This window comes from Panthera pardus, unplaced genomic scaffold (assembly GCF_024362965.1).
Source record: "Panthera pardus isolate Hobbes unplaced genomic scaffold, ASM2436296v1 HiC_scaffold_22, whole genome shotgun sequence".
NCBI classification, from domain to species: Eukaryota; Metazoa; Chordata; class Mammalia; order Carnivora; family Felidae; genus Panthera; species Panthera pardus.
In genome coordinates, this window is record NW_026526788.1 from 46,747,815 (window position 1) to 46,773,043 (window position 25,229).

At 41.8% G+C, this 25,229-nt stretch overlaps 1 protein-coding gene across 2 annotated transcripts in view; it reads right to left on the reverse strand.

Moving 5' to 3' along the window:
• ERCC6 (ERCC excision repair 6, chromatin remodeling factor) overlaps window positions 1–24,731 on the reverse strand; it is a 77,924-nt gene extending 53,193 nt beyond the window's left edge. For both annotated transcript variants that reach the window (XR_002078782.2, XM_019444909.2), the window contains exons 1-5: window positions 24,622–24,731; window positions 19,407–19,842; window positions 17,444–17,564; window positions 14,763–14,874; window positions 10,015–10,732 (exon numbers count right to left, since the gene is read on the reverse strand). Coding sequence is in view for 1 of the 2 variants with exons in the window: in XM_019444909.2 (XP_019300454.2) it covers window positions 10,015–10,732; window positions 14,763–14,874; window positions 17,444–17,564; window positions 19,407–19,828 (1,373 nt within the window). In the remaining variant the exon portion in view is untranslated. The remainder of the gene's footprint in view (window positions 1–10,014; window positions 10,733–14,762; window positions 14,875–17,443; window positions 17,565–19,406; window positions 19,843–24,621) is intronic.
• Between the last annotated feature and the right edge of the window lie 498 nt (window positions 24,732–25,229).

Sequence of the window (25,229 nt, forward strand, 5' to 3'; positions counted from 1 at the left end):
ACTGAGAAATTTTTGTTAATTGCAGGTTATATATGAATACAAAATAACTGTTAAAACACCTACTATAATCTTGGGCAGGCAGGAATTAGGTGTAGCTCCTTAGTCTAGAAGGCCATCACGCTATTCCACCCATACCATCAGCAAAGATTAAGATTATCACAGTCCACTTAGGGAACAATGTCCTGCATATCTAGCACAGCAAGGAGTGTGGAAATCAAGCCTTACAAGGCACAAAAGAATGATCTGGAACACGGACCTTAGAACAGAGAAACCTGTGAGGAAGCAAAGTGTAATCCTCACCTATCCACACTCAGAAGCAAGGAGCAGGCTGTGAAGTTTGAAGAATGTCCCCTGGGCAGAGGTCTAGTGCCCCCTAGTGCATTCAAAGGAGAAATATTTTTTGATTTCTCCCAAAACAACTACTGACAATGTGCTTATATTTGTACAACTTTTTTATCACTAAGTGGACCTTATCATATTAATAAAAAATGTATGAAAGGGAAAAAAAGCCTAATATCAACAAAACTAAGTATATAACAGCTAATGACCTGGCTATGCATACTAATACCAATTGTTAAACTGCCTTTTACTTTAGAAAGAGGACACCTTTTCATAGATATCATTATTTATAGGCTCTTCATGATTCTCACAGACCTCTTACCAACTTGATGAAATCTTTGTAGTAAATGTTTTACCTGGTGGGCATGCAAATAAGAGCAGCTAATATTTATTGACTGCCTGACATAAGCCTAATATCTTAGACATATTATCTTTTGTAATCCTCATACCATCTGTGAACAAAGTACTGCTATGATCCTCATTTTACAGATGAAAAGATGTACAGAATCTCATGGTTACTAGGTGAGACTCTGGCACTGGACTCCATGGCCTGTGATTTCTAACCCCTATGTCACATATCACCTCCTTGAGTAACAACGACTAGCTCTGGACCAGTTGTGTTTTCAAACTACACATACAAACATCCATATTATGTATATATTTTTTAAACTCAGAGTCAGAAAACAAATACTAAAGAATGACAACAACTAATAGTTACTGATGCTCACCGTGTGCCGGGCACTGTTTTAAGCAATTTACCTGTATTAATTTATTTACTCCTTGCAAACCCAATGAGGCAGATACTATATTTAATCTTTTTCACAGTTAAAGAAAAATAGGGACAGATTAAGTAGCCTGGCCAAGATCACCAACATGAAGATTCAAACTCAGATAATTAACCTCTAGAGTCTACTCCTGTTACATAATCTTGTCTCTCAAATGTATTTTCCAAACTCCCTAAAACCACCTCTTTTCTCATAGTGCAAGCCAAAGAGTCAATAATCGCTTCTTTAATGGCTACACAATGAAAACAACTGTACAAGAGCAAACCAAGTTCTAAAAGTCCAATTCACAGATGTCTCAAAAGATGTCCTTCCCTACCTCAATATTGCACAAAGTGAGTCAAAACTCCCTCTTCACTGCACAGTTGCCAACTTTTTCAACAGTAAAATCAGCTTAGCAATTCTTTTGACTACAAATAATCTAGACTGAGCAAACACATAAGACATATTTAATAAACAGACAAACCAATGAACTGCCTATACCAACCCACAAAAAAGGCAAAATATACCTATCAATAGGAATTGTCAAACATTAGTAGCTTCAGACCGTATAGTAAGAAAATGAACATGCCTGCTCCAAAACTCCAAGGAAGTCATATATTGAGCTGCTTGAAATTCACAAGGGACCTAACTGCTCTGCCTTCATTTTTACACTGCAAGAGCCACCAAGCCTGGAGCACTTCAGACCTGCACTGTGAGGGAAAAGTCACACACCATATTGTTAAATCATTCTCAATACAGGGTGAAATTTCAATCTCTGGCTCATTCTGCACTTACTGCAATATCCATGAAAGAAATCTACAACAGAAGCACAATGAGTACAATTTGATTTTTAAAAATATATTCAAGGCACCAAGCTGGGTATTTAATATAGTTTGCATTTCTGTAGTGCAATAGGTTTTCTATTTCAGACAGCTAAGAATCCCTTACAGATTAGTCTAATTTGCTAAATTGAGATACTCAGTGTTTTACTTTTCTTATCTGCCTTTTTATGGTCTATCTGGGTGGACTTAATTGGCACATCTGAGCAGATGAAATACCCTCAGTTAGGAGTCCAGATCTCACCGAGTAAATTAAGACTGATGCAGACAATTATGCACTGAAACTGGGAATGAGAGGTGTGTGCAGAGCACGAAGCAGAATTAGTCTTCATTTGTGTCTTGCTTTGTCATTTCAAAGAAGCCAAGATTCTAAGAAAACTCTTTAAGGGAGTAACTTTTCCTTCTGTCTAAACTATAGAATCCTGGGGGGGGGGGGGGAAGAACACAGGTTTATTTCTTGAGACATTAACTCCTAGAAACTGATGGTAGTAAGAACAATCTTCAAATCATTATGTTTAGGTTTCTTGAATAAATCTAGATTAAACTTAAAAATTCAGATCTTAGACATCAAATAATTTGGAGATCAAATGCTTTTTACAAAAAGTTATAAGCTCTACAATGTAATTTGGCCTTTCCTACATGTGACCTTCCTGAAAGTGCTAAATCATCATCCAGTGCAAACAAAGATCCAATTGAAGAATAAATGAGAAAATCCCAGTGCAAAGGGAGCCAGCTCTAGGCAAAACAAGACACAGAGGCTCTGTAGGGATAATAAAATGGAGACAGAGCAGCTAGGAGAGGGTTCTAGGAGGCACAGCCTTCAGCAGCATTCAGGCATGGAATGGGACCCGCAAACAGTGTGGAATTGGTCCCCATCAAGTGAAGGCAGAAACCTGTTGCTGAGGCAACGCTCCTCCCAGTCCATCACACCAACCAAGCTGATAGATCACTCCCACCTGACCCAATCCTCCTCGGATCCCTTTCTCTTCTCCAGCCTTCTCCATTTACTGCTGTCTTGGACAAATTATATCAGCTTTCTGGGCTCAGGTTCCTATCTCCTAGGGTTTGTGAGGATTAAACCAAAGAACCCATCTGACACAAAGCACTGCCTAAGTAGTAAGCGTTAGGTGATGCTACCTATAGTTCTCATAGAACCTTTCTTCCAACCCCCACATGCCACCCTTGCTCAAGCCATCAAGGCCTCCAAATTTCCAAATCCAAGAGACTTCTCCAACATTTATCCTACTTGGCTTGACCCCTCTAAGCACCTGAAAATGCTGACAGCCTTTCTCCTCTAGAACTATGCAAGTATACAGCCAAACCCTCCAAACCAGGATCCAAATCGCCTCTGGCCCCAGTAGCTCCAGTGCTTAAGGGGAAGGACAACAGAGATACTGTTTACCCAGATGATTAAGCCTCGCAGTGTTAGAAGGTAATCTGTAAGATTTACATAATATATGGAGTCATTAGCCTTTTCTAACTCAAAGTTAGTCATACAAAACAAAGTAAAAAAAATGGGGCAGAAAAGAAAAATCTTTAAGGTTTAAAGATTTAAATAAATATATTTATTTAAATAAATATTTGTATTTATTAAAAGCCAGTTACAGGGGTGCCTGGGTGGCTCAGTTGTTTAAGCGCCCGACTTCAGCTCAGTTCATGATCTCACGGTTCACGAGTTCAAGCCCCGTGTTGGGCTCTGTGTTGACTCAGAGCCTGGGGCCTACTTCGGATTCTGTCTCCCTCTCTCTCTGCCCCTCCCCCACTTGCACTGTCTCTGTCTGTCTCCCTCTTTCTCTCAAAAATAAAATAAACATTAAAAAAAAAGTTACATCAACAGGCATGACTACAGATGCAGGTTACACAAGACCATGAGGCAAATTCTATCCCCATCCACACCATACCTGTCAAGTCTTCTAGACTCCCTACAATCACCCCAAGTCCCCATCCAACTGGTTGAAGTTTTTGGTTTGGTTTCCATTACAGGAAGGGGGAAGCAGCTAAGTGCTGATTCTTAGTGCCACCCTGTGGTCACATCTAGATATTACACATTCCACCAATTCACAAATGCAAGGAAAATGACATTTACAAAACCCTCTCCTGGCTTCAAATCCCAGCTCTACCTCTTAACAGATCATATTGGCAAGTCGATCAATTTGAACAAGGCATGATCAAGTGTTTGAATAGCCTACTATAACTGTAATAAATGAAAGGTACGTATACATAAGATCAAAGCCTAGAATGAAATGTAGACAAATGACATAAAAAAGAGGTGTAAGTAGTTGTTTTTTTTTTTTTTTTCCATCTTAATACTGTCATAATTTCATTATTTAAAAAAACAAGGAATCATCCAAAGTTCAAGGTGGGGGGTGTGGAAAGCCTTCAAACCATTTGCAGGTAGCCGCTCAAATCAGTTTCAGGCTGTGATCTCAGCAGCTTAGCCCAGAGTACCACTAGATGATATATGAGGAGACTCAGGGACCACCTACTGAAAAGTCTGTTACCTTGTTTCACTTACTGAGGTGGAGGTAGAATGGGGGCGGGGTAGGGGGGAGATTTATTGCAGTGGTAATACCAAGCTGACATTGGGCTAGAGTAGAGAAAAAAGCATTACATTTTCAAACCCCAATGTCCTTAACCAACAATTCTCTCCAACTGCATCAAGGGTTTCCTAAATGGGAACATAGTAAGGGCCTGTAATACTGAGGAACGCCACCAACCTCGCCTCAGAATTAGTGGGAGCCCAAAGTACGAGCGCCGCACCCAGCTCCTTCCGCCCCTGACCTGCTGCCTCAGACACTGCAAGCTGAGTCCTGAAGATGCTTTCCAGGTGATTCTGAAGCATATGTTCTGATAAGAAGCAGATGATCTATTTTACACAGCACTTAGCTGAATGAACCGACCTCAAAGTTCCTCTCCAAGCCCTTTCCTATGTAAACACAACCCACTTGTGCAGGGTACATAAAAGAGGATTTTAAAGTAACATATACACCTCAGCACTTTCGACAATAGCCAAATCATGGAAAGAGCCTAAATGTCCATCAACTGATGAATGGATAAAGAAGATGTGGTTTATGTACACAATGGAATACTACTTGGCAATGAGAAAGAATGAAATCTGGCCATTTGCAGCAACGTGGATGGAACTGGAAGGTATTGTGCTAAGAGAAATAAGTCAGTCAGAGGACAGATATCATATGTTTTCACTCATATGTGGATCTTGAGAAACTTAACAGAAGTCCATGAGGGAAGGGAAGGGGAAAAAAATAGTTACAAACAGAGGGAGGGAGGCAAACCACAAGAGACTCTTAAATACAGAGGGTGGATAGAGGGGTGGGGGAGAGGGGAAAATGGGTGATGGGCATTGAGGAGGGCACCTGTTGGGATGAGCACTGGGTGTTGTATGTAAGCCAGTTTGACAACAAATTATATTTTTTTAAAAGTAACGTATAAAAACTGAATCTGCCAAAAGCTACCACCTCAAAAAGGAAGAGTATATAAAACCTACTTATACACATTAAGTAATTCCCAAAGTTGACAGTGCATCAGAACGATCTGGAGAAGCTTTTTAAAAATTACGACCTGAAGCCCCAAGCTAGATTTCTTGAATCAGCACCTCCAATGGCAGGGCACCCAGGTGATTCTGCAAAATCAGCCTGTAGGCTGGGAACCTCTGCTTCAGTCTATGCTCACTGACAAGAAAATAAAGCCTGTTACTATTATATACTGTCTGGCACACAGAAATAGAAAGAAGAGCTTCAGGGTATGGGTTTAAGTCAAATTATAAATGCTAGCCCTAGTTGTGTCAACAGGAAACAAAACTTACTTGGAAGGACATCCTCTCACTTAGGATACAACCTGACCTACAACCCAAGTCTGACCCAAGCAGTGCTCACTGCAGCTGGAGAAGGAAGCCAGAGTTGGTGACATTTTTTTGTCTGTGCTATCTCTCAAGTTGGCATATAACTGGTATGAATGCTGCTGCTTCCCTCTGAGGCCCCCGTGTCCATGGTAGACATCACTAACGGACTGTAGCACTCTTTCCTAGAGAGTCCAAACAGGGCCTCAGTCTCCCCCCTGAACAGAATGCCACTGCCTAAAATGGGAGCTGTCTGGTAAGGTGAGGGCTTGTGCCCTACCTTCCTACAGTGACTGCTTAGAAACCAGACATCTCTGCAGACCACAGCCACCACACCACTATCCAAGGCAATCCAAATGAGAAATAATGTGTCTCCAAAGCAAAGCAAGCATGTATTTTCCTTTTCAATAACCTGCACCTTAGGGTCTTTTTCAACATATCTGAACTACTCAACAGACCAGGCCTTGCGCTGGGATGAATCTCCTCCACAAAGTCTTCCCCAAATACCTGTCTGAATTCATTCTGTGCCCATGTCCCCTAAAAGACAAATTCCTCTCCGGAAACCCTAGCACCAGTCCTAGAGCGCACACACACATTCATGCAGTGAGAGCAAAGATGACACAATGAGAGCTGCCTCGTATCTCATCTGGAAATCAATCAGAAACACCGAGGTAACGAGGGCTGCTGATCTTTGATCACCTCAAGGGGAAAGGTGCACATATGAAATGTCTGGTCTTGTAGGCCACCCGTGACCCATTCCGGCTGTACAGACTGGGTAAGTAACACCTAAGTGTTCACCAGAGACACCTATCACTCAAACACTGCATGTGTGTCAATCCTATTAAGTCTTTATTTGGCTCCTGGAGCTCCCAGGCCCTAGCTTTCTACAACAGCGATGTATTTTAAGAAAAGCTAAACCTCACAACTAAGAGCAATAGCCTAATAGAAACTCTGCTGCTACAAAATTAAAATGAAAAAATAACGATGTTTTCTAGGATCTGCATACCAATGACATGAGTAGGAACCGACGGAATATTTACTTCAAAGAACTGGCTCATCCTTCCTGGTATATCCAGAAGTATGAAAATCAGGGAACACCACTGAGGAGGCAGCCTCAAAATGCAACTTAGTACAGAGACAGAAGCAGGATACAAATGTGAGACAGGCAAAAAACACCTGAGCAGTTTAAAAAATGGTAACACTTCCAAGACTGATCTGAGGTCTTGGGGCCAAGTCAGAGAAAAAAAGGATCCTAACAGTTATTATCCTGTTCCAGAAAAGGTTACGCTGTAGAAAAGTCTTGATAGCAAACTTGCACTTAGCAACAGCTAAACACAAAGTTACCACGTTGGGACTGAACTAGAGCTAAGGGAAGACCTCAGACAGATGCTCCCTCCAGCTCAGAGAAGAAAGGGGATGAGATGTCTAGGAGTGACCCACTTTCACTTCTAAGTTTAAATGAGCAGTACAATGAACAGGGTTATAACCAGTACAAGTTCAAAAAAGGCACCTAGCTTAGGTACACATTTCTAAACTCTAACCATTAAGAAAAACTCATTTTCTGTGTTGCAAACTCTATGGGGCTTTACTCTGATTATCCATCCTCAAACCACTGCTAAGATACAGAAGCCTAAAGTCTTTTTTTTTCACTCAAGGGAATACCATTACAATTTCAATCTGTCTACAAAGATCAGCAACAAGAAGTAACAAAATATAAAAAGCAACTGGCAGTTCTAAACTGTTCTTAATAACGCTTCTCAGTCCAAAGCATTTTCTTTTAACATCCCCCAATCCAAAGAGTATCAAAGGAGACGCAAAACAAACATTTCAATGTGGTATCTGCAGTTTAACAGCCGTAATAACTGTGGCCATAAAATTTTAAGAGCTATAGTATTTTGGTGGCAATTAGAGTTATTGATATTTCTGAAATTCATCTGAGATTTTACTGTAACTTTAGCAAAAAACTGGCTTTGGTATGGCTTTGGAAATAATTGTTCTACAATCTTAACATTATTAAGAAAAACGCATTGCAATGAATTTAAACTAAACCCATATTTAAAATTCAATCAAAATAAACTGCTTCTCATCATGATACTAATACATTTAAAAATTAATTTAATATTGAATGGGAAGAAAATATTGCTTCATTTACAATCAATACATTGAGATTAACACTTTTATTAATTCTCTACAGTAGTTAGAAAGAGACTGACACCACTCAGCATTCAAGAGCATCCAGTGATATCCTTCAAATACCTCTACAGATATTAAATGTGCAAAGTAAAGTTAAAGTTGCAATGAGAAGTAACAAATGTAAGCCACTCCTCAAGGATGCTACTTAAGGTCTACCACAGTAAGTGTAACAGCTCTAAGAACTGGATTTAGGTCACAGGTCCTCAAACTGTGTGAAAAAAACTATGCCACCTCTGCTTTTAAAAGGTTAGGCAGGGGCACGTGTGTGGCTCAGTTTGTTAAGCATCCTTCTCTTGGTTTTGGCTCAGGACATGATCTCATGGTTCAGGAGTTCGAGCCCCAAGTCCTGGCTCTGTGCTGATGGCATGAGGCCTGCTTGGGATCCTCCCCTCTCTTTCCCTCTCACCCTCTCTGCCTCTCTCCTCCCACCCCCGCCCTTCCCCCATGCACACTCTCTCAAAATAAATAAAAACAAAGTTTAAAATAAATAAATGGGGCGCCTGGGTCACTCAGTCAGTTGAGCGTCTGACTTTGGCTCAGGTCATGATCTCGCTGTCCACAAGTTCAAGCCCCACGTCAGGCTCTGTGCTGACAGCTCGGAGCCTGGAGGCTGCTACAGATTCTCTGCCCCCCCCCCCCCCATGCTGTCTCTCTCTGTCAAAGATAAACATTACAAAAATTTTTTTAATATAAATAAACAAATAGATACATAGACAGACAGATAAAAGGGTTAGGGAGTGTATGAGACAATCTGGATGTGGGTCATCAGTTCTAAGTAACAGAAGAAAAAATATCAGGACAATCTGCATTCATAAAGGCCCGTGGAAAGCTACAAGAAACAATAAACTAGACCTCCCTACATAGAAAAGAAGAAAAAACTGTAGAAGACTGGGAAAAAGCCATCCCAGGAGCAAACACTTAAAAAGTAATCTGCTGGGGCGCCTGGGTGGCTCAGTTGGTTGAGCGTCCAACTTCTGGTCAGGTCATGATCTCACAGCTCAAGCCCCGCATCGGGCTCTGTGCTGACAGCTCGGAGCCTGGATCCTGCTTTAGATTCTGTGTCTTCCTCTCTCTCTGCCCCTCCCTACTCTGGATCTTTCTCTCTCAAAAATAAACATTAAAAAAATTTTAATAAATAAATAAATAAATGAACAAATAAATAAGGGGATCTTTTTATCTTATTTACCTGTTTTATTTATCTTTCAAACAGATCCCCTTTCCCTTGGACCTTGTTCGTGCTTAGTAAGCTTATGTGGGAGACCTGAGGCATGGCAGGGTCATGCTCAGTGGGACACACTGGTATCTGCAGCATACAGACCATTTTCCGGGGCTCAGAAAAAATATATGGCAGCTGACTTCCTGAATGAACACATTCACCTTCCCTTTTATCTTATTTGCATCTTATACTGAGAGAGCCATGGAAAAAAGCCAAAGTCAATCTCCAGCATAAAAATGACCTTGAAAAGGAAGGGTATGCAATGAGCATGAAATACACTTCTGGCAGCATGACGGGTTTATAATTCTGTAGGTGACTACTTTCTCAAGATAAGGAAGGAGGGATTTAAGAAAACAAGCTTATTCTTTCATACACCAAAGCTTAAATTTCAGCTTCTTTTTGGGACAAAGTCCTCCACAATCACTTCCCTGCTTCAAAAGAAAACAAAAACCACCACTATACAAGCCAGTCTTATCCTGACCCCTGCTACAGGTGACCTCTCTGAGTATAAAGGCATACATCTCACACTTCAGTCCTCTGCATGCATCTTGCCCTGGCCCTCCCCCAAGCCTTTCTTCTGAGACTCGTCCCAAATCTGAACGAAGATACAGAAATTAGAAGCATTCCGTATCAGCTCCTCTGGGGACTTGGGGGTTCTGCTGGTTTAGGAGGTTAAGGATGCAGGAAGTCCAACCTTTGGATAAACGGGGGTCTAATACATTAACCTGAATCTAGAATCCTTGTTTAATAAACCTGCTGCCTAAGACAAAGCAAGCAGTACAATCTCTACAATCTCTGCAGACTGACCTTAGCCGCTGCTTATAATAATCTTCATCTCCATCATCTCGGCATCTCACTACTTTCCGACCTCCTCCTCCACAGGTGGCTTCTGCTTCTTCCCCAGAACTTGGAAAAAAGTCATCCCCCATCTCCTGCACCGTGACTTTTTTCTGCCGCTTCCGGTGCTTGAGCACGGGTTTCAGCACGGAGTCAGGGCCTTCTCCGGTCAGCTCAGCCCCCTCTGCCTCCTCCTGCTCCTCCTCCGTGGGGAAGTATTCGGACTCTTCGCTCTCAGAGGTGCCCTCTGCCTTCGGCCTCACGTCAGACTCCAAAGGCTTCTTTCCTTTCGGCAAGCCCACTTTCCCTTGGAAATGAAGAGCCCTTTTCTGCAGCTTCTTGATGTGCTTTCTCAAGCGCTTATCTGCTTTCGAGAGAACTTTGCTTCGCTCACTTGGTTTGTTTGCACTGAGTGTTGCGCTCAGCTCAGAGGTGCCCGAGGCCGCAGTTTTCCTAGCTGCTCTTTTATTACAAGCTTGCTTCTTCCTTTCAAAAGACAATTTTGCTTGATCTGCCAAATACTTTTCAAAGCCTGATGCTTCATCGAGCATTAGTTTTCTAGGCTTTTTCTCCTGTTTCTGAGGGATCTGGGTTCCAAAAGGTGTCATCTGGCCAGTGCGGATGAGCTCTTCCCAAGCAGCCTCCTGGACAGGCATGAGCATGCTGCCGAGACAGGATGGCCCCGGTTCTGAAAGAGGGACGACAATGCACTGGGCACTAGTGTGAACCTTTCCAAGAGTACGACACAAGGACTCACTTATTCAATAAACAGCACCTACAAACAACTCACATTTAAAAAACATACCGTGGATGTACTAAAGCATATTGTATATAAAAGAACAGAATAAAATTTATTATAGCATTCATCATACCACGTTCAATACACTCCTATTCAAAAAGGTGTTGTATGGAAACCAATCTGACAATAAATTTCATATTTTAAAAAAAAAGGTGGTTTCTCAATAACTTTTTCTAAAATAATGCATTATAAATACACTCTCTGTGTATCTAAAGACAGAGCTACTCATATACAACATACACATTTCTCTGTGTTTCCTCATCAATTAAAGAGTAGCCCCCAAGGAAGCAATCTCCCAAGTTTCCATGTCACTTCAAATACCAACATTCACATGGACTTAAATTCAAGAGATAGTAAAACAGAAAACATAAAGAATCAGCATGCACCTACATAGATAAAACATAAACATTCACTCTGCACTGCCCAATATAATAGTCACCATGTGGTTATTTAAGTTGAAAATTCAGTTCCTCAGATGCACTTGCCGTATTTCAAGTGCTCAATGAGTCATATGTGGCTAATGGCTACCATAATGGACAACACAGACAGCATTTCCAGCATTGCAAACAGGTCTACTGGACAGCACTGTGTTAAATGTGCAAAGTTAACTAACAGAAAAGAGAAACTAAAATTGGAAGTTCTGCCTAGCAATATAAAGTCACCCAGATATCATCCCTCTTTCGTTAGTTGAACTTAATCTCTGGAAAAATTATTTCACCCACAGCCAAAATACAAACGTAAGTAAGGCTGAACAGGAAGAATCCATATTCTAAAAATCTGCATTTCTTGTAACCAGTGTTTCACTAAACTTGCAGTAAAGAACAATACATATCAGAAAGGGCACAAATACTAAATGTACAGCTTAGTGAATTTTCAGAAAAAAAACATACCCATACACCGACATCCAGATCAAGAAACAGAAATCACTACTACCCCCAGATGCACCACCCTTCATGGCACCCTCCAGTCTCCACCCCCCCTAAAATAATAACTGACCATACCATTAACGCTATAAACAAGCTGTACCTAGCTTTGAACTTTATGTAAATGGAAATGTTTGTACTCTTACGTCTGGCTTTTTTGCTATAAACATTATGCTTGTGAGAGTCATCCTTATTGTTGAATATCGTTGCAGTTTGTTAATTCTCATGGCTGTTAGTATTATATTATATAAGTATACTATAATTTTTCCATTCCACTGTTAATGGACATTTGGGTGGTTTCCAGGTTTTAGCTACTATGAATTATGTTGCTATGAATATTCCAGCACACCTCCTTCAGAAATACATTTATACATAATTCTTTGGGTATGTTAAGCTCTAGCAGACACTGCCAAATGGTTTTCCAAAGTGGTCCTATTAATTTTAAGTTCTACCAACAGTGTTTGAGAGTTTCAATTCTTACCATTTTAGCTATTCTGGTAGTTGTGTAATGGTACCACTTTGTGGTTGTAATTTGTGTCTCCCTACTAACTAATGAACTAGGGCACCTCTTCATAGGTTTACTGACCTTCTGAATAGCTTCTTTTGAAGACAATGTTCAAGTCTTTAGCCCTTTCCTAAGAGTTCTTTAATACACTCTGGATTTGTGTGCTTCAATTATACATGTATTGCAAATATCTTCTCCCACTCTGCAGCTTGTCTTTTCCCTCTCTTAATGCTATCTTTTGATGCACAGTTTAGTTGTGATATAGGTCACTTATCAAATCTTTTTCTTTACAAAAAGCATTTTTGTGTCTCGTTAAGTCTTTGCCCCAAAATCATGAAAATACTTTCCTACGCTATACTCTAAAAGCTTTGTGTTACCACTCACATTTATATTTTTATAATCCTTTCAGAATTTATCTTTCTACATAGAGTAGCAGGCCAAGACTCATTTTACCTTCATGTGAACCACTTACCGAAAAGACGACACTTCCCCATAGCACTGTACTGCCACATGCATCATAAACCACACGTGGGTGGGTTTGTCTGCTGGACCCTATATTCTGTCCCACTGATCTATTTGTCTTTCCTTGTGCAAATACCCACTGTCTTACTTACTGCACCTTAATCACGGGCCTTGATATTCTGTTCCCCTTCAAGACACACTCTTCTCGGGATGCCTGTGTGGCTTAGTCGGTTGAGCATCTGACTCCTGATTTCAGCTCAGGTCATGATCTCTCAGTTCATAAGATAGAGCCCCCACATTGGGCTCTGTGCTGACGGTGCAGAGCCTACATGGGATTCTTTCTTCCCTCTCTCTCTGTCCCTCCCAGGTTCATGCGCTCTCTCCAAATAAATAAATAACCTTTAAAAAAAGAACGGGGGGAAGGCTGCCTGGGTGGCTCAGTTGGTTGAGTGTCCGACTTCAGCTCAGGTCATGATCTCGTGGTTCAGTTCATGAGTTCGAGCCCCACATCAAGCTCTGTGCTGACAGCTCAGAGCCTGGAGCCTGTTTCAGATTCTGTGTCTCCCTCTCTCTCTCTGCCCCTTCCCTGCTCATGCTCTGTCTCTCAAAAATAAACATCAAAAAAAATTTTTTTTTAAATCGACTTTTCTTGGCCCAATACATTTTTATATCAATTTTAGAATTAACTTGTTAATGCCCCCACCCTCACCCTATACTTCCCACCCCACACCCTCTCTCTAAAACAAAAACAAAACAAACAAAAAAAACCACTATGGAAATGGTCAGAGGGCCAAAAGGAAAACCAGTAGAGACTGGGATCCTGGAAGGCACAGAAGTATCAGCTGCTACAGACAGGCCAGGTGGAACAAGAATGAAAAGGGGCTTTTGGAATTGGGGAAGTCTATTAATCCTGGATAGTTTTACCAAAGAAGCAAGAGAAGGTACAATGCAGTGGCAGGTTTTAGGCAGCCGGACAGGAACAACGAGAACATGGAACCTCAGCAGGAGAAAGCCTTGGTTACAAGCCCAACGAATTCAGAGACTGAAGTTTTAAAAGTCCATGTCTCTAATTTTTTTTTTCAATGTTTATTTATTTGTTGAGAGAGAGAGAGCGCGTGCACACTAGCACAAGAGGGGCAGAGAGGGAAAGAGAGAATCCCAAGCAGGCTCCACACTGTCAACTCAGAGCCCAACACAGGGCTTGATCTCATGAACCATGAGATCATGACTTAGGCTGAAACCAAGAGTCGGGACACTTAACCAACTGAGCCACCCAGGTGTCCCAGTCTCGTATTTTTTTCTACTGCCCTAACTCTTCATAAAAATTCCCCTGTCTTATTGAATAAGTTTCTGGAGCTGGTAGAAGACATTTGCTTGGAAAGCTTAAATGCTAAGAAGCTTTAATCTATATTTCAAGTATTAAATGACTGAGCCACTACCAACAATTTCTAAACACACACCCACACATACACACAGACCACAAAGATATTTCATTTCAGAGCTTACGCATTTTCCCAAAAGGGTTTCCAAAAGACATTCATCCTACGCAGTAATTAAAACAAAATTACAGCCATAGTATAACCTGAATGAAGATGCCTTTTCATTAACGAGAAGTGATGCTTGGAAAGCCTGCCAAACATGTCCCAAAAAGATATGTAAAAGCAATTCTATGAATGTTGACTGATGATGTTGGGCTTAAAAATGTAATTTGATCAAGATGTTAGCTGTCTCTACAAAATTAACTACACAAGAAGGCTAAGCTCCCTAATTTATTAAACATAATAAATTATGTGCACCAGCAGCCTCTAGTAGATGCAGTTAAACATTTACTTTCATTCTTTAAAAACCCCACATGACTTAAAACAGATTTGGTTCTGCAGAAGTAGAGAATAAAATTTTCCTAATTCTGTTTCAACACTAAGGCAAAGAAACACATTTTTGGGGAACCCTGGCCATGACTGAGGAGATACCCTCCACCAACTTCAGGCATCAGGCACCAATTCAAGAACAAGGAGACACTGTTCCTCACCTGTATCCTCTTCCTCCAGACCAGCATGATCTATTTCAACTTGTACCTCTGCTCCTCCAAGGATGGCCTGGAGACGTTTTTGTTTTGCCGTGATCTTCTTTAACTGTTGTTCCTTAAATGGTAAATATTGAATACAGAAAACAGAAATGATTTATTGCTAAATACCAAAGATAAATGTAAAAACCTTAATCAAGAGCAAAATAAAACAGAAATTCCGTATGTTACTATTATTAGATAGAACCTCATTTGAGCTACTGCCACTTTTCTAGCAGGAAGCAGGCCTCTAAGCATTTCCATCAGGCAGGCATCCCTGTCTGTACTCCCTCTCTTGGCTGGGCAGCACAGCTGTCTATGTTCACATGCACTGGCTCTCCACTGACTTGGGAGGTGGAGCTGCTCTACTCGGTTTTCCCCCATTACACACAGGGCAAATTATTAAACTTTTGTTTCTGACCTTACCAACTAACGGGCTATGAGGTCAATAATATTCTCTGGAATAAGAAACATAAACACAAACGTTCAAACACTTGAAACAGTCAGCCCCCTTTGATAATCTACCATATTTATGATTGTCCTTTATAGTATTCTACCCAATCACAAGATTTTAAAAGGAATATAGGGACGCCTGGGTGGCTCAGTCAGTTGAGCCTCTGACTTTTGATTTTGGCCTGAGTCATGATCTTGCGGTTCATGGGATCAAGCCCCATGTCAGTCTCTGCACAGACAGCTCAGAGACTGCTTGGGATTCTCTCTCTCTGCCCCTCCCCCACTCATGCACGTACTCTCTCTCTCAAAATAAACATTTAAAAAAAAAAGGAATATACATTTTGATATACCCTTTTACCCTCCCACCCATGACCCCTCTTTGTCTTTTCTCCCTCTACACCACCAGAACTCAGCTATGCAGCCATTCTTAGGGCCTCTCCAATTAATTAGGCCTAAGGTACCTGGTTCCTCTCAAGGTCAATGTTTAAACACCAAATATGAGTATAGGACAAGGAGAAATACTGAATATAAATGCCACATTATACTAAACTGCATTTCATTTTCTTTTAGTCTTTCCCTCATTTAATCTCATTTAAACAGATTTTAGGTTAAATCTCATTTAAAAATGAGAACATCTCATTTCTCAGGGTACCTGGCTTGCCCAGTCAGTTGAGTGTCCAACTCTTGATTTTGGCTCAGGTCATGATCCCAGGGTCATGGGACAGAGCCTCGCGTTGGGCTCCATGTGAGCGTGGAGCCTGCCTAAGATTCTCCCTCTCCCTCTCGCTCTCCCTCTGCCCATCTCCCCAGCTCTCTCTCTCTACACACACACACACACACACACACACAAAAGATAGCCATTCTCAAAAAACAAAACAAAACAAACAGCCTTTCTCTGAATAGTCTAACCATCAAAGGACTACTTTAGAAAGATGGGAATATACAATTGAGTTACACTAGTACCTAAAATGGCCCAACATTTGGTCCTCCTGCTCCTTGACACCTCAGCTCACCAGAAGCCCAAGATTAGAGGTCTCTGCACATTAATTTGCATATTCCAACAAGAGGCCAGATGTCCCCAAAGCAGAGACCCTGGCTACCTGAAACCACTGCGAGCTCTGACCTTTGGGCTGCTATTCTGGTGAGAGAAGATGGGGTGGTGAAGATAACGGACTGGTGAGCAGAAAGCAGGAGGAACCGAGTCTATATGTGTCCACTAGTGGAGCTTAAATAAGATATGTAAGAACTTTACTCACTGCAGTGGGTCAACTGCAAGCACAAAAATATCTGCTAGTCATTTTGGATGACATTTTGGATCAAATGATCAAAACTAGTCATTCCTATCTACTCCAATATATTTTCATAAAACACAAGTAAATACTAAAAGCTGTTTCAAACCTCATAAAAACAATGTCATAATCTCAGATCTTCCCTAGCCTGAAGTTGTACAACCCTCAATGCAGACCCATCAGTGTGGCTGGGTGATGACTGTAATACCTAATGCTGGCCTCTCAGAACAGTAAGCATGAGTGTGAGGGGGGGTATGGCTATACCAACAGGAAACACAGCATACACAATCAGGACAAGCAGGAGCTAAGCAGAAGAAAAAAAGGAAATTCACACCACACAAGGAGACTGGATGAGAGGCCAGCATGCCAAGCAGGAGCCTAAGCTGGGTAAAAGAAAGTGGCAAAGCAAGGAAGACCATAATCCTAAACATGAATAAGGCAGCATGCAACGCCAAGAAGGGAACACTTTCTCAAACGTGTGTGAATGTGTGTGTATGTTTAAAAATATTTTTTTAATGTTTATTTATTTATTTTGAGAGAGAAAAAAAAAGAGAGATCATGCAGGAGGGGCAGAGAGAGAATCCCAAGCAAGGTCCAAGCTCTCAGTGCAGAGCCCAACACGGGGCTCAATCCCGCAAGCCATGAGATCATGACCTGAGCCCAAATCAAGAGTCGGACACTTAACCAGCTTAAGCCACCCAGGTGCCCCTAAAAAATACTCTTTAACAGGAGATATTAAAGGGAAACAGCTGAAAAATTAAACATACAAAAGGAATTCAAAATTTTTTATTATAGACACATGCTTCACATATTTTAACTACTTTTCGAATACTTCCTAAATATTAACTGAACAGAAATGATTACTTTTTCAAAAATGCAATACTTAAATGTGTTATTTGGATTCACCTTATTATACTTCTGTCGTTTTACAGAATCTAGTTTCCTGCTGACGTCTCTGTTGGTGGCAGCTTGAGGGCTAAGTTGTTCAATAATTTTATTGATTTGCCTTAGGGATGTCCTACATGACCTGAAAAATAAGATACAGTGTCTATTTTCCACTCTGGTAACATTTTTTTTTAATAGTGTAAGATGACAGAAATGCTAAAACAATGTCCTTTTACTTATTAACTAAAAGATAGAAGAAACTAAACCAGATTCCATATTCTTTTTGGCCACATATTGAATTTGAAGGGCTGTTAGAAGGTAAGATAACTGCTAAGCGTTTTCTTTGATCTGGCTGATTTAAACCAGCACATTCCCATCTGTAAGCTGTTTCATTCATTCTACAAGCATTTTAAGGGTCTACTCTATTCAAGAGACTGTGCTAAAACAGTGTGCAGTAAGTTACCTTTTAGACGAAAAAATGCGTATACATGGTTTTTTTTTTTTTTTTTTTAAGATTTTATTTTTTTTAGAACACTTTTAGGTTCACAGCAAAACTGAAAGGAAGGTACAGAGACTCCCATATACTTCTTGCCCCAAACACGCACACCCTCTCCCATTATCAACAAGCCATACATGGGTTTTTAAAGTCCCATTATGGAAGTCACCCAAAGTTTGGGAAAGAACTAGAAATGCTTATACATTTTCTTATACAAGTCAGATATCTGTGACAATTATTTTTCTTTCACAATATTGGAAGACTTACTTGCTGTAGCATTACATTTTACAGTGTGAAGGGGGAAAAAAATCAACCTATGTTACGCTGCTCCTAAAACACACACCATAGAATGGTAAACTCCCAATTTTCAAAACACAAATTCAATCCTGACCCTTAGGTAATTTGCTGTTTGTAACCTTTGTGGATTTCAGGATAAAAGATGTTATCAATGCAAGTTACTGGCAGTCTAACCACGTGTCACCATCGCTCTGTTAACCTGTGTTGTAATTCTGCAGCACTCCGCCGTCACCCATGCAAGCAGCAGGTCAAATGTAAAGGTGTGTTCATTATAAGGAGTCGAGCTCCTCACACCTAGAGGTCAGAGTACAAGTAATCCAGAATGCCTGCTACTCAAGAGGCCAAAAGAACACACCAAGAAGCTGCTGGCAGAAAACATGTCCTTTAAGTTCCCACAGCATCTGTACCTCAGCCTCCCCCACGGAGGGCAGCCAACAGTCCCACCTCTCCCCTCCCCAGCCACCCACATCCAAAACTGCACCATCCCTCCACCCATTCCTCTCCTCCTTCCTGCTTGCCTGACACAGCCTAGAAAACTGGTCATGACAGGGCAAACTGGCAATGGGGAGGAAGTTCAATCTTCCACCTGCCCCACCTTTTAGCCCAGGTCCAGGGCCTGTTTCTCCTCTAAAACACAAATGAAGTCTCCACAGGACATCATCTTTCCTACAGAGTCACAAGTAGGACAGAAGAAAGGAAAAACAAGGAGTTGTTTCTCATTATTTCTAGAAATACAAATCTGAAAAATTACCAAAAGACTGTCACTCGGTTTAGACACAGGAAACTGGAAAGAAACTATAGGACAAGAGAAAAATGCGAGGGGGAGGTGGGTGTGTTCCTGGTATCTTGAGTAGGACACATCACACCTTTAGGTACACTTCTCCTGAGAACCATTTTGTGCACATGCTTGTGAGTTTTGGGGCACTCGGAACAGTACTTCTCTCTAGGACGTTATGCATACACAGGCTATTGTTGGCTGGACTGGGACCCTAACTACCATGTTCAGTGCTGCTCCTGAGGGAAAGGGCTAGGGTTCACACACAAGGCCAAAGACTGCCCTAATTGACCTCATCTTTCAAATTAGAGGTTCTATCAATTTCCTAAATTTCTGGAATACTACAGCTATCATCTGAATTTCTCTGTCACATGTAAACACAAATTCTGCAATCAGAGAAGACGGTCCACACTCACGTGAGGTCATCCAGGACTGAGCGATACTCTTTCTCTGCATCAGCAAGTTGGGCCGCACGGCTGGCCTCATGAATGGCGCTGTCCACCTGCCGAAGCACACCCTGTTCCAGCACGTCCTGGTCATACACATCCACACCCAACCCCTGCAGTTCAAGAGCCTGCGCACTCAGCTCCACTGTCTGTATCTGATGTCTGTCGATGTGCAGCAGGGCTGGCCCTCTCCTCAGAACTTCTGATGAACAGCCCTCGGCAGAAGTGGATGGTCCGCTGGCAGAGGAACAAGAGGGGAGGCTTTCCTCCACCTCTGCATTGCCGTCATTTTCTCGTTTGATTGTCATTTCTTGTTTATCACTGACACACTGACTTTGTAAACAGTCTTGCTCCTGAGCTTGGCTTGAGTGGGGGATTCTTGCATTTTGCATCCTCTACAGACTATCTAAAAGGAAAAAAAAAAAAAAGGTATGTAATAAGCTTTTTGGTTATAAAGAGTTGATATTTATATAGTTTCTTAAAAATCTTATAATTAAAGGGGGCGCCTGGGTGGCTCAGTTGGTTGAGTGTCCGACTTCGGCTCAGCTCATGATCTCACGGTTTGTGGGTTCGAGTCCCATGTCGCGATCTGTGCTAACAGCTCAGAGCCTGAAGCCTGCTTCGGATTCTGTGTCTCCCTCTATCTGCCCCTCCCCTGCTCACACTCTGTCTCTCTCTCAAAAATAAACATTTAAAAGGAAAATTTTTAAAAAAAAATTATAATTAAAGAAGCCTGATTTCTCAAAAGAGCAAATAATAATCCTCCAATTAGATAAATTCAAGCTTCCAAATACTACTTTTCTTAAAAGGGTACAAGCTATACATATTCTTGAGACTTGATAATAAATAAGAAAAAATTAACCAAAAAAGAAGAAGAAGAAGACAACAATGACGACAACGGCGACAAACCAGTAGGAAAAAATGCAGTAGCAGCAACAAAAAACATTTGGAGAACCAGCCAATAAAGCTGGCAACCAAAATCTTGACTGACGCCCTGCGTGTCTTCTCCAAATCAACTGAAATCATTGACTGCTGCTTTCCAAGTTAGCATTTTCACTGCATTATGGCACAAAAGATTCCCAATACAGTGGCATGATTAACTGTGATATGCAAATTTAGTGAAGTAAGGAACAAGCTTCTCTATGACTCTGACATTAGAAATTTTTAGGCTAAACATTTACTCTAATAAACACAAACTACAAACAAGACATAAGAGCACCACTCAAATCTGAATCTGAGAAAGATTAAATACTCTCAAAAATAACCCCATTTCAATGTGCAATACAATTTGCTGCAAATCAGGCTGGCGAAAACAGTTTGGGCCTGATAATAATCCAGTACAGACAAGGAAGATCCACCCTCACACAATGCTGGTAGGGATATACTAAAGCTCTTCTGGAAACCAATTTAATGGTATCTATCAAGATTTAAAATGCACATGACCAGGTATTTATTCCAGAGAAGTACTCACATGTATATAAGGATGTGTATTGTAGCATGTCAATAATTTAATACAAGCATTAAGTATTTTCAGTGACAAGGATATAAAAGTCTTGTAAAGTGAAAAAAAAATTCCCCTAGTACGAACACATTTATGTTGGTTAAAAAAATGTACATCTGTATGTGTGTGTATGGAATGCATCCAAAGTGATCTGGAGATACATATTAAACTATTGGGGAAGGGGAAGCAGAAGGAATAGGGAGGAATAAAAGAAGCTTTTATATTTTACTCCACATACTCAGGAACTCCTTGAATGAAAATGTATTCACCATATTGACTGCATAACTATCTAATAACTACATCAAAAAACAATCCAATAACCAACAGCCTTGCTTTTAACTGTGAATAAAGGAAGGTATCTTTCACCACTGAAACTTTATTCATATGAAATGACCAGATCTCCCAGTAAGCCCCACTGATTTCTCATTAAATAAAACCATTCCAGTGGCCAAACACTAGGATACAAAGATGCCAGGAACTTAGCACCATCCCCTCCAGAGTAGCTCACTTTCTAGGGGAGGAGAAACATGTCAACAACATGGGCAGGTCTGCAGAAGAGCCACCAACAAGAGGCCACCTGGATACAGAGGAAGGGACAATCCATTGGGTCTGGAACTAAAAAAAAAAACAAAAACAAAAACAAACAAACAAAAAACCAAACATATACAAGCTAAAATTTGAACACCTGGCCCAAAGTTTGATACACAGAACATACTCCATATGTGCTGAATGGAAGTAAGGTTCAGAGAAGAGTCTAAAATAACAGGTCCAATGTGACAACTGAGTCACTGGTGAATTCAGTCATAAAAATAAGAATCTCAGAAAGAAAGCAGATGAGAAGCAGGAGGAGGGGCTGGTAGAGAGCTTATAAGCCACAAGTAACATGTCCAGCACGGTCAGAAATGCAAATCTTGGCTCAAGAGAAAGGTCTGAAGGAGATGTGGATGTATCAGCGGAGCAAACGCCCAAAGAATCCTAAGACTATGACAGGTACCAGAAATCCTTTCAGAGGGTAAGGCGCTAACACTGCAAAGGTTAAAAGTGAACAGCAGAGTAACAAGTTCTTCCTTTTTTATGCCTTCTGATTATTTTCAGAAGAAAGGATCAACTTGGTGCTCTATCATTAGCTAGCCTGCATTTTCAACACAGAGGGCAGGATCCTGGCTCAGGGCCTTCATACTGGCTGGAATTAATAATTCCGTTGTCACTGTTCTTATTTGTACATATACAAACATTCCTTTTTTAGTTTTAAAAAAAGACATTAATTCAATCACAAATCTTAATAATACTGTAGTACAAAAACAAAATTAAAATTACGATGTTTGGAAAAAACTTCTAATAATAGAAAAGAAGGGATGGTTAAAAATGGGAAACAATATGGCAAGTTCATGTAAGGCAGCCAGAAGGGATTTGGAAATTAGGTCACTAATTATCTTAGTAAAATAAGTTTCAGTGGAGCAATGGGGACGAAAACCAGACTGCAGTGAGTTAGGTGAGTAGATCAAGAAATGGAGGCCACAAGTGGGTAATCTACCCCCCCTAAGGAACCTGGCTGTGGAAGGGAGACAGCTGGAATGACAAAGTAATAATGGGTTGGGGGAGGGAAATTAAGTCAAGAAAAACTATAGAATGCAATAGGGGCAAGGCGCTGTATAGGGAGATAACCTACAGTGAAGGTTGTACAGGAGACAGTAGCAGGGAAAGACCAAGTATAGATGTAAACAGAAGAAACATCTTTCTCCAACTCTGGCAGAAGAATGATCTTAATGTATCTAAATCCGTAAGTGCAGAAGAGGAAAGCTGAGGTGGACCACAGAGAAAATATCCTGCAAGGCAGGAAGTTTGGGCATCTCCTGAGCCAAAGGACAAAGTTGGGATGCAGGCTGGAGAAGAATAAAAATCTGGAATAAATGTCCTATAGAAGAGAAAAGCTGATGGGGAACAAACACTGGTGATGGGTGTGGAGGGCCCCCAAAACAATCCCCAAGGCTGTACAATTTCCTCCTTCAGTAATTAACGTAACAGTCCCAGGGGAAATGTCACTGTTGGGGGTTTTCTGAGCAGAAGTAGCAGAGGACAAAAGGGCATGGATGCAGATGCTGAGGAGGAGACTAATTCAAGTAACTGAACTTGGGGTCCAAGCTGGGGGTGGGGGGGGGGGGGAGGCCAGAAGGGACTGGAATAGGAAGACAGGGAAGGAGAGAGGGAGACATCAAGAAGCCACTTGAAGAATGACTGTGGACCAAAGGGCAAGCTGGGAATGAGAGCTGAACCCAGGAGGTTCTCATCAGAAGATAAAGGGTTTCAGAAGTGAAATAAATCATCCATTCAACAATTTCAATTATGCCAGGCAACATACTAGGTTAACTAGTTTCTGTCCCCATAGACTTTAGAGTCTCTTGGGGAAAACATACATTTTAAGAATTATACACACGTATACATATTTGCACATACAAAATCTATGCTCATATATAAATTATATACACAAATGTAGTTATAGTAACTGTTATAAACAAACAGGATTTTTCAGGACAAAATAACAGAGGAACCTAACTGACAGGGCAGAGGTAGGTGAGAAGGGAGGCTGATAAAGTGATACTCGGGCCAGTATCTGAAGGATGAACAGGATTAATCAGGCCAAAAGTGGAGTGAACATCTTGCAAAGAAATGTGTAATTTCTAAGGCTGATGAGCTGGGGCATTTGGGAAAATGAAAGAAAGGTGGAACACAGTGAAACTTTTTTACTTTATCCTACATGAGTAACTGAGTTAAAGTTGCTGATAAGGACTCCATTCATTGTGTAAATCTTACAGAATATCTTCTAACACTCTGCAACCCTTAATCATCTTGGAATAACGGTATCTTCATTATCCTCCCCTTTGAGCACTGGGGCTTCTGTGGGAAGAGCTGAATTGTGGTATGCATATTTTATTGTAACCATGCCTAGCTGGGGATGGAGTGGGGCATAAGCGAAGATGGAGGAGTTGGCTGGGTCACAAAGGACCTGGGAAAACATTAACTTGGATTTTATTCCAAGAGCAATGGAATGATTTTTAAGGGTTTTAAACAGGGTGATGATGGTTATGACCTATTTCACGTTTGTAAGAGACCACCTGGGCTACTGTATGGATAATGGATTAGAACAAACAGTACAAGGAGATGATGGGAGACACACAGGTGAAAAGTGACGGCAGCTTGGAAAAGGATGACAGCTATGACGACGGATGCTACGTGGGAAACCAATGTAACAGTATTTATATGTGGACGGCTCAATCTTCCTCCACATACTCCCACTTGACTATGTCAATGCCCAAAGCGCCTGACTTGAATTTACCCCGATCCTCTTTCAACTAACAAACTCCAAACAGGGCCGCGCTGACCCTACGCGCCGGAGCCCACACAAAGCTCAGAAGTGATGTTCCGTGGCTGGCCGGCTAGCCTGCGGCCCCAAGGTTGCTACCTCCCGCCGCCCCAGGTGGGCGCGCGCTACTTCGTCAGTTCCGGCCGCAGGTGCGCCGGCACGGAAGGCGCGCGTCAGGCCCGAGGGCCAGCTCCCGGCCGCCCCCGCGGATGGGATCCTTCAAGGCGGCCAGATGGCCGAGGCGAGGCCGTGGGTGCCTGGGAGTCCGAGCGGGGCCCAAACATCCACTGCCCGACATTTAGCCCGGCCATCCGAACACTCACCCCAGGGCCGCGCGGCCACCCGTACGGAAACGTAAACGCCGCCACCGCTACCAGCCGTGGAAACTAGACTGGGGCCAACTGCGGCGCATGCGTCTTCAGCCCGCCGTAAGCACCGCCCCCAAGCGTGACCCGACGAGCGTGCGTGGGTGGGGCCTACTGTGCATGCGCCAGGCTCCCTGGAGCAGCGGGCGAGGTCACGTGATTTGAGGGTGCGGTGTAGCCTTCACTTTTTACTTGGAGTTGTTCTTGAGTGTCGTCTGGGCAAATAGTCGGCTGTGTGGTTTGGGCCCGGGCTTCACTCGTGGTCAAAAAAATACCGCTCTAGGAAGGCGATTATAAGAAATACAAGACATGTTTCCATAGAGAGAAAGAGAAAGGTGCACGTGTGCCACAAGAATGTAAATGCTTGCAATTAACCGTGAAGTCCAAAGAAAGTAAGCTTGGGAAGGGAGCTGGCTTGAGTGTTACTTTTCAATAGCCACGCGCGGTAGACGTTGTGATCCCTGTTAGTCATCTGGCACGGCTGTTAGCACGCCAAAAATAGGGAGAGGGCTTGTATATCTCTGTTGCCCCTCCACCTCCCACACACATACTTGGGTTGGGATGGT